Source organism: Pieris rapae, chromosome Z, assembly GCF_905147795.1.
Source record: "Pieris rapae chromosome Z, ilPieRapa1.1, whole genome shotgun sequence".
Lineage (NCBI taxonomy): Eukaryota > Metazoa > Arthropoda > Insecta > Lepidoptera > Pieridae > Pieris > Pieris rapae.
The window spans coordinates 4,487,147-4,500,455 of NC_059534.1; the positions used below are offsets into that span (position 1 = coordinate 4,487,147).

At 31.9% G+C, this 13,309-nt stretch overlaps 1 protein-coding gene across 1 annotated transcript in view; it reads right to left on the minus strand.

The window, feature by feature from the left end:
* Positions 1-12,802, minus strand: part of LOC110996325 (angiopoietin-related protein 2) — a 37,121-nt gene extending 24,319 nt beyond the window's left edge. The window contains exon 1 of the mRNA XM_022263939.2: positions 12,375-12,802. Coding sequence (XP_022119631.2) covers positions 12,375-12,550 — 176 coding nt within the window. The 5' untranslated portion in view covers positions 12,551-12,802. The remainder of the gene's footprint in view (positions 1-12,374) is intronic.
* Positions 12,803-13,309: the final 507 nt, after the last annotated feature.

Consider the following 13,309-nt stretch of genomic DNA (forward strand, 5'->3'; position numbering starts at 1 on the left):
TCGGCAAAGGCTTCACCTCTAACCCTTTCCACTGTTCTCAATCCTTTGTGACTCTTCAGTTGTGGCCTTATCTAAGCGGTGATTCAGGAGTACAAGTCATCGTGTTGAGCGATGTTAGATATATATATTATGTTTTTTTATTAGAGGGCGGTGGTCTCATCCTCTCGCGGCGACAAACCGTTGTGGAAAAGCGTCTTGATTGGATTGTTTTAGAATGTATTTTTTCCATATCTGTTCAGTTCTCCCTAACTACACTGTTCTAAATAGCTGATGTGTCTCACTTCATCATACAAAATTTGTCAGGACATACAATGTTAAGTATTGAAATCAGACGTGTTTTAATACAGATGGTTATAAAAAAAGTATAAGTAAATGTTGTGGTAAATATTGTCTCTCCAAAATATGGGATATAAAACTCTTATTATCGAAAAATAAAAAAAAAATGCTAATAGTTTCTTCGTATGGCGAGTTTAGGGAAAAAATTATGAGAGTTAATTTTTTACGATTCGCGAGCACACCGTCACAAAAAACCGACACCCTGATCTCAGCAATAGTCATTTTTTTTTACTTTTTTCTATTGTTAGTGTAGTTTTTTTCAACAAACGTTGAAGAAGGCGAAAAATAAAATTTTTGATTTTTTTTTATCTTGTTACGCCAAAGAAGTATAACTTCTAACGCTTGTACATAAGTACAGATACGTTTTTTTAACTGACCGTTATTTTTAAGGCATTAAGCGATCCCGACGTGGAATCAGCTACCGATTAAAGAGTTTTCAAGGCAATGTGTCATAAGGTCATTCAAGAAATGACCATGAACCCTTCTGGTATTGTAAGTACCCACGGGTAACGGTATTTCTTAAGATTCTGTACCCTTTTATCTTAACTCCTGCTGGATAGTAAAACAAAAATCTAACACTTTAATTCTTAGAAAATAAAAAAAATATGAAAGTTAACATACAAAATGTATGTAAGTATTGTATAAATTGATTATTATAACTGTCGATACTTTGATAGAAACAAGTTAAAGTATAAGAAATACAGATCGAAGATATTGAATAACATGTAGGTTAGGCGTGGTCGTGAGAAAGTAACGCGTAATGACATAATACATACTGTTACACATTAATGGTACATAATTTTATATGCCATGACAAGTTTAAGTAATATATGTGAAAATAATTGTTAAAAGTTACTTTACCTTGAGCATTAAGGTGTATGTATAATGTATATCTATGTTAAGACGGAGCAATGAAAAAAATGATGTACACTATTTCGCGACTGCACTTTTAAATAAAAGTTCTTTAACGGATGTATACGCGAATTCTTTACATAATTTACGTTACGAGAGATCAGTCGTTTTGCTGACCACGATTGCTAAAAAGCACTCGAAATGTCGAGTTATGCAAATAATAGATTGGCGTTTATAAAACTTCTTTTACGCATAAATATTTATTTACAAAACATCTGCTTCCGTGAGGGACATAAGATTGCATACGGGATAAAATTTTCGGACACAAACTATTTCCTCTAGGATTTCGGTTGTTAGTCATACCCACACCTTCCTTATATAATAAAACCCCAAGCTCTGCTTAAAGAAATAGAAACTAGTTAATTTGTAAACTCACACTATGTATTTATATTTTAATTTATTTAATAAAATTAAATTTTCGTTGAGTGCTTATTATTAAATTATAAATATGTTTTAAGTAGGAACAAATTTAACCTCATGTATTTACAAGGCGTTGCGAACGTACAATTTCTTTAAGGAATGAAATATTTATTGGTTTAAACGTTCCTTATTGTCTCGAGACAGATAAGGACAAAATATTATAAAGGTATACAGATTTATAACGTTACTCACGTTCATAATAACTACTCGACTTCATTATGTCGTGCATTTAGTTCAACGAAATTGAATGATGTTATTTGTAACTTTCACCCATGGAAATATTTGCATTGTCATTGCTAAATAACAAACTTCGACATTGTCAAAGGAAACGTCGTAAACGAGTTATGTGAATATAAATGGAATTGTAATCGACTATACAGAATTTCTTTGAAATGAGTTAAGTCATTCAATATCACATTACTAAAGCTCAGGAAAGTTATTTAAAAATCATTATTTACTTGTGTGTAACTATGTAAAAAAAAGTAATTTCGTTTAGTTATATAATACTAGCAATGGAATTCGCGCTAGGAAAACCACACAAGAGAAAAGTTAACAAAGCGATTTCATAATTATTAAATAAATTCAGGAAGAAGGAAGGAAGAAAGGAAGAAAAATCGTTTAAACTTTTAAGAACATGGTCTACGAAGAAACCGAATCCAATAATTAATTTTAGTTAAATACCAAACAAATTGTAAAAATACATATTTTCACCGATTTTTACCAGCCTGATCTAACACACACAATGTCTCTGATGGATACTACAATGGAATATAGAGTTGACTAAGCTTTAATATTTTTTTTCTTTTGTTTAAGTTCTTTTAAGAACAAAAAGAAAACCCCAAACCCGTTATAACAACAGAAATATATAATATAATAGTAGTTCACATCCGTATAAATAATTTAATTAAATCTGCTTATAGAAGCTATAAATTAATATTTCCATATAGTACTGACGAGCGTTAGCTCTCAATCAAAAATAACAATTTCTTTATTAATAGATTCAGATTTATTGCTATTCAAGTTTAAGTTATACGATTAATTTATATATTTAATCAGAACAAACTGTAACGGCCTCGATCGGTTGTAACCTCACTAATGTAGCATTGTATAATACTTTCAAAGATACATAACATTTATATACAAAAAACAAGTGCTATTTTAAATATTTACTCGTACACTGTGAATTAATTATGTAATTGCAATACATATATGAAGAACTATGTTGGTATGAAAAGTCAGGGTCTCGAAAATTTAAATAACACACGAAAAAATCTTAGTCACTGTTTTAACTAATGTACTTTTTTCCGTCAAATTGTGTTTACTTTGAGATGAAAGGAGTAAGATCAGTGCCTTTGTTCTTTTCTTTTTCACGTAATAGGAATTTCACCATAGTATAGGATACCACCGCCCATGGACAGTCACTTTGCCAGAATTGCCGGCATTTTTTTAAATCTGTACACAATTTTAATAATTATAATTAGCCTAGTTAATATTTTTTTAATTAGACTAAGTTTTAAGCTGTGAGATTTCGATTATAATTTAAATAGATTCGTTAGCAATTTTTTTATAGAGGAAATTTCAACAAATTCATGTTACATTCACCGTATCCTTGATTGCGACAAATCTAATTGCTAATTAAAAATCAGATCGCGGTCGAACTAATCTAGTATAAGGCAAATATAGTGTGGTATTTTTTGTCAATCAAGCACACAAATGTAAACTCAATTAAAAACATTTTTTATTACCTAACGTCTTACGTCGTTTTCTCTCTAATATATGAAAATTATATTTTTTTTTAGTTAAATATTTGTTATTTGTTTACGTAATGTAATATTAATGGTGCTTAAATTAAAATGTATAATATCTTTAAATATTCACCATAACAGCAAGTTAGTAACTCAAAAATTCCTCACCAATTCAGGCGGTTTGCACAATTCACGATTATTATGACACAGCCTATTATGGCATTCAAATCAACATTTATAATGATTGCAGATCAGTACAAATGACGACCAATAACTCGTTGTCACAAGTTTAAACTTAGATAATGAATAGATAGATAGAATGTTTGGAGTAGCGAAAAGCAAATTGGATAACATACGGGTACTTTGAAAGATACCAGTATTAGCCGCGTGTTTTTACCCTGTTTATATGCAAATTTAAGAGAAGTATTTAGTAATACATAAGTATTGTTACATATTTCTTAAATATTAAAATTTAAGACCGAGGGTCTAGGCTCTGAATATGATTTTGTCCCATTCGGTGTCGAGACCCTTGGTCCGTGGGGGTATATCAGAATTACTATATGTACAATTTGTTCAAATATATGTATAAACAAATTTAAGTTTGGTCCCTGTGGAAAAAATAGTAATACAAAATAATTATAATTTATTTGCAAGAATGTGGTACAAAAGTTATGGTAGTACAATCGAAAGTTCGCATTTTTTTTTTTATAGAACAGGGGGCAAACGGGCAGGAGGCTCACCTGATGTTAAGTGATACCGCCGCCCATAGACACCCTCAATGCCAGAGGGCTCGCGAGTGCGTTGCCGGCCTTTTAAGAATTGGTACGCTCTTTTCTTGAAGGACCCTAAGTCGAATTGGTTCGGAAATACTTCAGTTGGCAGCTGGTTCCACAGAGTGGTGGTGGCATATTCTGCCAGATAATCATCTAAATACAGATTCCATAGAGCACCGTGAATATGACAAAGTGTTAAACGCTATCGTCGTTTTGTATAAAAAATACACACATTTACGCATAACCAGGGCTGAGATTTTTCCAGTAAATATTTCAGGTATTGTATTTCAATATAATTGGAGCTTGCAATTCTCAATCTAGATTTCGTAAATTCGAACCTCGGCTCTACCAATTTTTCTGTTCGTTACTTACTTATACGGCGAAGGATAATGAATATAAGTATTAAATATAGTAAACCAGTGTCCACCTCAGTACTGTAAGGCTAAACAGGCTAATATGCTATAAAGATGATGAAGGAAACAGATACATAAACCTGAGGCTAAGTGTTGTAGCGCCATATTTTTTTTTAGCCTAACTCACAATTCATAATTACTTTATTTAACCTGTAACTTTAAAAAATGAACACTTGTAATGGAATCTATGAAGACGTTGTGACTAAAAGTGGTGATGTTATGCCATAATTAATGTTCAATACTAAAATGGTATCATGTGCTTATCTGTAACGATCCAATATAACCAAATTCCTAGATACATCTTCAACCTCCTTTGGCTTGTTTGTATAGTACAAGGTCACATTACTATAAAAAACATCGCTGGCCATATGTGGAAGCTTGTGGATGTTTTAACTATGCATTTGGCATATGAAGAATTCATTTTCACCTACATTTGTATTTCATCGCTTTGTGATAGTATCATAATACAATACTTATGTGATATAATATGAATGATCAATAGCATTTTTATCTTAATTACAACCGATTAATGCGTATTTATAGGATAGTACTTGAGATACAAATTATAAAAATGGACTGGCCCAAGAAGTAAAGATATAGACATTACTCAAATGAGCGTAAAATATAGAGAAGAATGTTGATAAATTATTATATATCTATATTGTAAACGTTTATACATCGAAAGGTACTTTACTGATTTTGATGAAACTTGGACTGTTATCAAACTTGAAATGTAAGTAATAAAATTCAAGAGGCCATCTGGATTAGAAAAAATAGAGAAATGGGGACAAACATACAAATCCGTACGAAAAATAGTAAGCGTGCTTGGAAGCGTATATAGATATCTATTATCCAATTTAGCAGTATCATAGTTCAAACTGTATAACCTAATGCTGGTTCTACCATAACCAATCACACCGTGTGTGTTATATATAAAACGTTTCATGTATTTTTGTGAATTAAGAGTATAATACGTAACATTAATGTGTATCAGCAGAGCTACTCTGTGTTAGCGATGTCAATATCGAAGGATTGTCTGACAAAACATAGTAATTCCAATTTGACAAACCCAATTTTTGTGTGTTTCTTTCAATATCCGCAAGGCCGTCACAAAAACGTGGAACGTCTTTCATAGTATGAATGTTTAAAACCGGCATTATGATAGCAATTGAAGTTAGGTGGTAAGGCTAGCAGGTGCTTAAAGCGCAGTTGTTAAATTTAACATTGACCAAACGTTCCTTGATTGTTAGAACCGGACGTGGTGCTTATTACTTATAGCTTGTATTGTAATTTGTGAATGTTGCCAACGCCTATAATACAACCTTATCAAGGACGGCTTATAATCTTGCTAAACGTTCAAACTAAAACAAAACCCATTCTTGTTTCGAGCGCAACTTATTATTCGATTGGTACACAGACCATACACAAACCAAATAGAAAATAAAATTTCACTTTACATTTGTTATACGGTAGTTATAGATATTGTTCTAAGGAAACAGAAAGATCACAGCATCCGTCATTATACGGGTGATTTGTTTGAAGCTACTTAACAGTTCACCAACTTTTATTTACCAAGGAAACATAATTAAAGGGTTCTGGGATAAAAAATTGTGTAAATCGCTTTTTTCTAATAAAGGGACTATTGGGTAGTTCACGGTGCTATTTTAACTGAACTTTTCAAAAATCAATATTTGCAGGTAACTGTTTTGCTAACAGAGAAAATACGAAAATCTCGGTCAATATAAGGTCAAGATCGGACGAATATATTACGTTAAAATTTTATATGCATAATTTAAGAGGGCGAAAGTTCAGATATTGCTCAAAACCATTGACTAAGAATAGTACTTCTAACTTATAATCTACGATCTAGAGCGTTAAAGACTTGACACCTCCTTGAAAATTCGGGCGAATTTATGTTTGAAGCTTGTAAGTTTTCAATAAAGAAATCACTAAACAGTTAAATATTCTGGTCGGATTTGTTTTCTTAATCGCCGACAAGGAAATACAAAATAATTCTCCGCCTTCTTTGTTAAACGAACAGATCGAAAGTAACAGTAATGTTTTATAAACGAATAGGTTAACGGTTTCGTGCGATGTGTCTACATAATATGATGTAAGTTTATATTACCGTCGTGAGGCCCAAATTTTAAACTGTCATCTGACTGTCCACAACATCAAGATATTAGCTGTGGGCCGTGTTTATCATCAATCTGATTTATAATTATAAAGAAATGCCACACGTATCCAAAAATTTTTAAACTTTTCATATTTTTAATTGATAATCCTCCATCTTCGTGTTTCACGAGATCAAATAAAACGGCTTTATTTAATAATTATCATCTTACGATCATCCTATATTTAGTCTAGTGTTTAATCCATAGAAGCGGGCTGTTCGGGGTATTTGTTGTGTTTCTCCAAGTGAGTCGGTACGGAATAAATTTAAGGAACTTAACATTATGACACTATCCGGTCAATATATTCTTGAAACCTTTTTGTATGTCCAAATAAATGTAGGTAAATTATTTTAAAACAAATGGTGACTTTCATGGAAATTGTATTCGTTTTTACAACAAACTCCCAAGCGAAATTAGGGAATCACTAAATAAATTCAAAGCCTTCGTTAAAAGTAAATTAATAAATCAGGCTTTTTATAAATGAGACGAATACTTATATTATTCTAATCCTTGCAGTTCAAACAATTTGTATTAAAAACTTGTCGATTGAAAAGAGTGGTGAAAGTTTTTTGCCAGTTCTTCTTGCCCGCTCTACGCCCTTGACTTGCGAATATCTCCAAAAGAGGAATATAGCAAACTCATTATACCACTTTGGGAATTATTGTATAATACACAATTATATATGTACGATACACACAATGTACACTTAATTTTTAGCGACGGCTATTTAGAACCGCTCCATACGATTGTAAAAGTTTTGATTATCTGATACATGAAGGTCGCCTGTTGTGAAATTTAATCCCAACAAACTTTATTATGATTCAAACACCTATTGATCAAGATAGAAGCACAACGTAAAAGCAAATATTAATATTTCTAAACCATACTTTTAAAGATTTTTCGTATTGTAAAATGTCACGGCGAGACTATAAACAAAAGACTTTATATCTGACTGTGATTCATCAACGTTGTGTCTATTATGGCCTAGAACCAGTCATAGCGACATAACTGTCATCGCTTTTGACCAAACAAACAAACGAAGCGACCCATCTTTTGTTTCACATTCCGGAAGACGTACAAAAATTGGAAGAGACCTTTATTTTTACCTATCGAGTTCCCACACCAAACTTATTTATATATAAAAATGTTATAATAGTAAAATTGTGAATCAATTAATTATATTTGTTAAAAATATAAAAGTGTGATCAAATCTCCTTGATAAGTCATAACTGAACGTCATGATAAACATCAATCTTATAAGTATTCGACGAATTGAAAGTCCCAATCAAACAATTTAACCTCACTTTTTGTGCATCAAAAATCAAGCGATAATAGCCATTCATTATCATTATTTGTTCAATGCATTCCAAACCCGTTTGTACATTAATATTGCAAAACATTAATCAGATGATTTGACCTACATTTAACACATGTCCGAACAATTTGTATTTAGACAAACCACACAATTAAGTCGTGTCGGTCCTTTGCTCTTAGCACTAGCGGTGTTGAAATCGCCTTTCGTTGGAGTTCGAGAAATTTGCTTCGACAAGATTTAGTTTAACTCGTTATTGTATGTATTATGCCTAAATTAATCGTTAAGTGATGCCATGATGATTGATGTTTTAATTGAATAAGTATAGTCTAATATAAAAATGTAATAAAACGGTGAATTAAAGAAAAACGGTTAAATTCGTTGTTTATTTTAATTACAACTACTTCCAGCCCGTATAATCCTTATTTCTTTATAATCAGTAAATTAAACAAAATATACAGTAGTCCAATTTAAATGATATAATTTTGTAAAATGACTATCAAATTTACGGTTATGCTTAATATAAAATATCTATTTGATACTAATCAATGTATAAAAAATTATTAAGTAAACTTTACAGTTTTTAGGTTATTGGAGAATGGTAGAGCATTCTCCAATAACCTAAATTGCATAAACAATAACTATTGAGGAAATGTAACTAGACTGAAAGGGCGGTCACAAAACCTGCATTGCTTTCACAGTTCTATTTGTTTCGTAAACTATCCTACTTCTAATAGCGACGACATAGTTGATAGCAGTGCCAACCCACCCGCGGCCGCCGCGCCGGCAACAGGTTACATATCAATGGCTAACAGCGGCTGTACAAGCATCAAAAGCTTCCGCCCTACAATTGGGTTAAATTGCGTAAAATGCGCGGTGCCTGCAAACTCCAGTTGGGCATGAAATAAACACTGTATCAACCGTTGTGAAATAAGCCGATACAGAAAGTACTTGAGGCCTAGACAATGTTATAATCAAAATCGCTTTTCAAGCAGAACCTTTTATGATACAACTACTGTAACTGTGTACTGCTGAACTTTTGTTTGGTTGTATCATTAATACAATGCTTATTTTATTGAAATATATAACAATGATATAATCTATAGATAAAATTTAAAACACACGAAACGCATACATAATTTATTTTTGCCGAAGCGATAAGACACGAGTCAGTAAACTGGAATATTACATAGACCTAATCGATTAGAGTGTTATTGTTTTAATATTGTGTTTAACACAACCATGTTATATAATATACGACGTATACCTTTCAATGTAATATGTGAAGGCTATCGAGGTCCAATTACAAAGATAACATTACCGCCAACACTGATAGGACTGTACCATAATATCCTTGTGTGGAACCCGTCCTTGTGACATTTAATAGGAATATAGGTAATTACCACAAATAGAGCAGTACAACCATATTCTTTATATAAAACAACAAACGGCATTGACATTTAAACATAAGTGAATAGTATAACCGATTTCACATTATACTGCGGGCAAACGAGGTTGTGTTTTAAAGTATTGGAAGTAAATCAATTCCTGCATCTTCCGTTCACTCATGGTTAGTGTATGCTTAAGTGTCCTTGTCTGGCAGCTCGTCCCTTCGAAATTATTTGTGTCAGAACCATATGAAGCTGTACTCTTTTTGCTATTACGATGCTAAGCATAGGGTCGCGCAGTGAGTAAACTATTGTCCGTAATAGCTGTTAGCACCAGTAATTAGCGAGAGATGGAATTGTAACAATAACACTGAGTGACCTTGACCTCGTTTTCTGATTTGCACGCATACCATATCGAATCTTAAATTGTTTATAGACATGACAAAAATAATTGCACATTGAGTTATGTCCTGTGTTAGTAAAATTATCTTTATTTTATGGCAGTTTGTTTTATTTAACAATTATAAAAATGATGTATAAAATTGGAATTAATTTTTCGATTAAGATATTTTATTTATCATGTTCTGATTAAAACCTTGTAGCTGTTCCCTGTGGTTTCATGTGCTTTAATTTGTTGGATGAGTAATATTAATACACTATATTATTTAAAATAAATACGTGTGTGTACTTATGTGTGTTAGAAGTTAGGTATACTTCTTTGGCTGAACAAAATCTTTTTAGTTTTTTTCTAGCTAGTTAGTTATAGTCAACATTTCAGTTTTAAAAACCTTGTGGGTTTTTTGTGACGGTGTGCGTGCGCATCGTTAAAAATTTACTCTCATGATTTTTCCCTAACACGCCAAAAGAAGTAATACATAAATCAAATTAAATCATTTATAAAAACATAACCTAAGAAGTATCCAATTAGGTGCAGTTAGTGGCATACATTTCGGAGAGTAGTTTTTTTATACAGTTACGTATTATACATTACAATTTCAATTGGTATTTTATGGCATAAACCTATACGAAGTATAAGTCTTACATTTGAAAGGAAATCAAGGTAATTATTGTAGCTCAAAATAGTTTCATAAGATGCCGACAGGTTAGGTATGAAAACCTATTTAAGCAAATACTAACGTGCTCGGTAATTTGAGTGAACTATGTGTCCAAGCAAATCAAACATAATTATTACATTCAGCGAGACATGAATATTATGTACCTCGATTACTATTTTGTTTTGTAGATAACTTTATAGAGTTACATTCCACATATTTCATTTCGGGACACATTTAGTCTCGTGAAGTATTTTATTTTCTAAAAATGGCGTAATAATTACCTTACTAACACGAAAACCTCATTGTAAATCATATAAATACCCCTTGCATTATGATTGAAATGGACATGAATCAATTGTCCATATTAATATGCACTACGAGCGTACTTGGTGTATAAAAACATTTACATACACTTCAGGAAGTGAATGTGACCATGATTTTTGTGTATCAAACGCTGTAAACGTATTATTTTAAACAATTCGAAATAAATGAACATGTTTATTAAACCAATTATAAAGTCATAAACGTATAAATTTCGTTTAGAATATTTTATCTAGATATTCTGGTGGAAAGCGTTAAGATGCGCGTGGCATGCATCCGTGATTTCATGCTGCACGTGAATTCATTGCTCATATATCGTTTAAAGAAATAAAGTATATTTTGCTTTTATTTAATTTTATTGTTCATGAAAAAGGTATGAATAAAATGTATCGTAACCAACGTAAGTAGTGCAGTGCCTATTAAATATAAGTAGAAGTCCTTGAATATTTAAATGAAACCATACGAAATTGAAAGTTTCGCTTTTCTCATTCATAGTTCTAAATAAAATTATATGCGTATCCCTTCATCCCAGTTATATTTTTAACCTATATTGATTTGGAGAGGTTTACATGTCAAGAACAATGGCGCCAGATCTTTAAAAATTGTGTACATTTAATGATAACTGACCCTCTATAAGTTCGCCGGTGGTGTTTGCGTCAACCACTTCAAAAGAAATGTAGTAGTTGTTGTACTTGACAGGTTTATTCATAAAATTTTTAAATGGACTGCATCGAATGGAACGAGTTATTACTAGTCTACAATTATTCCCATGTAAAAATCACGGCTTTGGTTTGAAATGTCGATATTAGAAATTAGTAATTTAATAGCATATAATGGTTAATTTTTTTCTGCCAAACTGTCTAATTATATTTGGAATATTACTTGTGGCGAAAGAAAAATGAGAAAATCTGCACTAGCAATTTTTTACAAGTTTTTTTTCCTAATCTAACTCAGCCACTAAGATCCGTACTATTAATCAAATTGATTAAACAAACAAAGATTATACAATAGAAAAAAATTATACTTTATAAGCAAGTTATCACCAGACCTTGACGAATAAAGAAAAATAGACCAGAAGAGCCCTAGATTTAATCACATATGTTACTTGTAATATAATTTAAAGGATGTACTTCTAATATTAATAACGTGGAAATATTATGATCCGGCGTAAAATTAACACGTATCTGTGAAACATTTATACTTCAACAATGAGGGTCACAAAAATTATATTACAAATTGGCATCTAAGTAGTTTGACGACAAAACATTTATTAAGTTACTTATGTAAGAAATATTCAAAACAATTCGATACATTTATGCAAATTCAACATTTGTAATATTTCATTGAATATTGCTTAATAATTCAAAAATACATGGGTAAAAATATAAATTTGCATTATTATTCGTTAATATAAGACGTTTTAGTATCAGTTTAAAACATGATGGAAACACCCTTATGAATTTGTTTACCTGCCTCCGAAAACCTTTTTTCAAAATCGTTTTTGTTTTTGACCAGTTTAAATTACCTGTTCCTGACTGAGGATCGTGATGAGATAGTAAAGTTCCGTTGCGGCAGACGCGGCGGGTTTGATGTAACGGGAGTATGCGCGGGCGTTGAAGCAGGAAGCGAGGTCCGCGGCAGGCGGGTACCCGCTGCCACACCACTCGCTGCCAAAACGACCACCAGCCACCACCGGGACATCACGGTACAAACGCAACACAACCTATGGTCACGCAACTCGGTAACCGACTCGCGCCTCAATCGTTCACAGCCACCTTCACTTTAGTTGTACCTTGCTCCACAACAGCAAAACGACCCCCACTACGATGAAAGTGACGGCTTTCAAGCACTCTATGCCGCTATAACACTGTCCCTAGTGTCAATAACGTTTGTTCACAGATTTATCGCAGTGGTTTGTCACAAAAACATGTATGGGTTCTTCGACACTATACGATCGACTCAATTTATTTGGTTATGACTTTTTGAAAATGTATACAAACTGGTTTTATTGACACGATACTTCGCAAGCTTCATTAATTTCAACATAAAATTACAATAAACAAAAGACGGACTGTGTTAATATAACTATACTATTGTTTATCATATCTTTTGCTGCCAGTAAAATAAATAGAATTACTTTTTAATACACCAAATTATTGTTTTTTTCAGTAAGTTTTTATGTAAAATAATCCTCTAATATGTGATGTGTGTGTGTGATGAATGATTTAAACAAATAATTTTGCATCAAATCTATTGCACTTGAATAAATTAAATTTAATTAAATCAGTATAAAGTTAAATTTTGCCTAATTATTTTTGCAATTGATAAAATTCGTCATATTGAGATGTTTTGATTGAAAGTAAAGTAATTATAAACAAATCAAATTCGAGAAACTTATTGCGATACTTATTAAGCGAACAAACTTATTTATGCACCTTAAACATACCCTTAGGATAAATA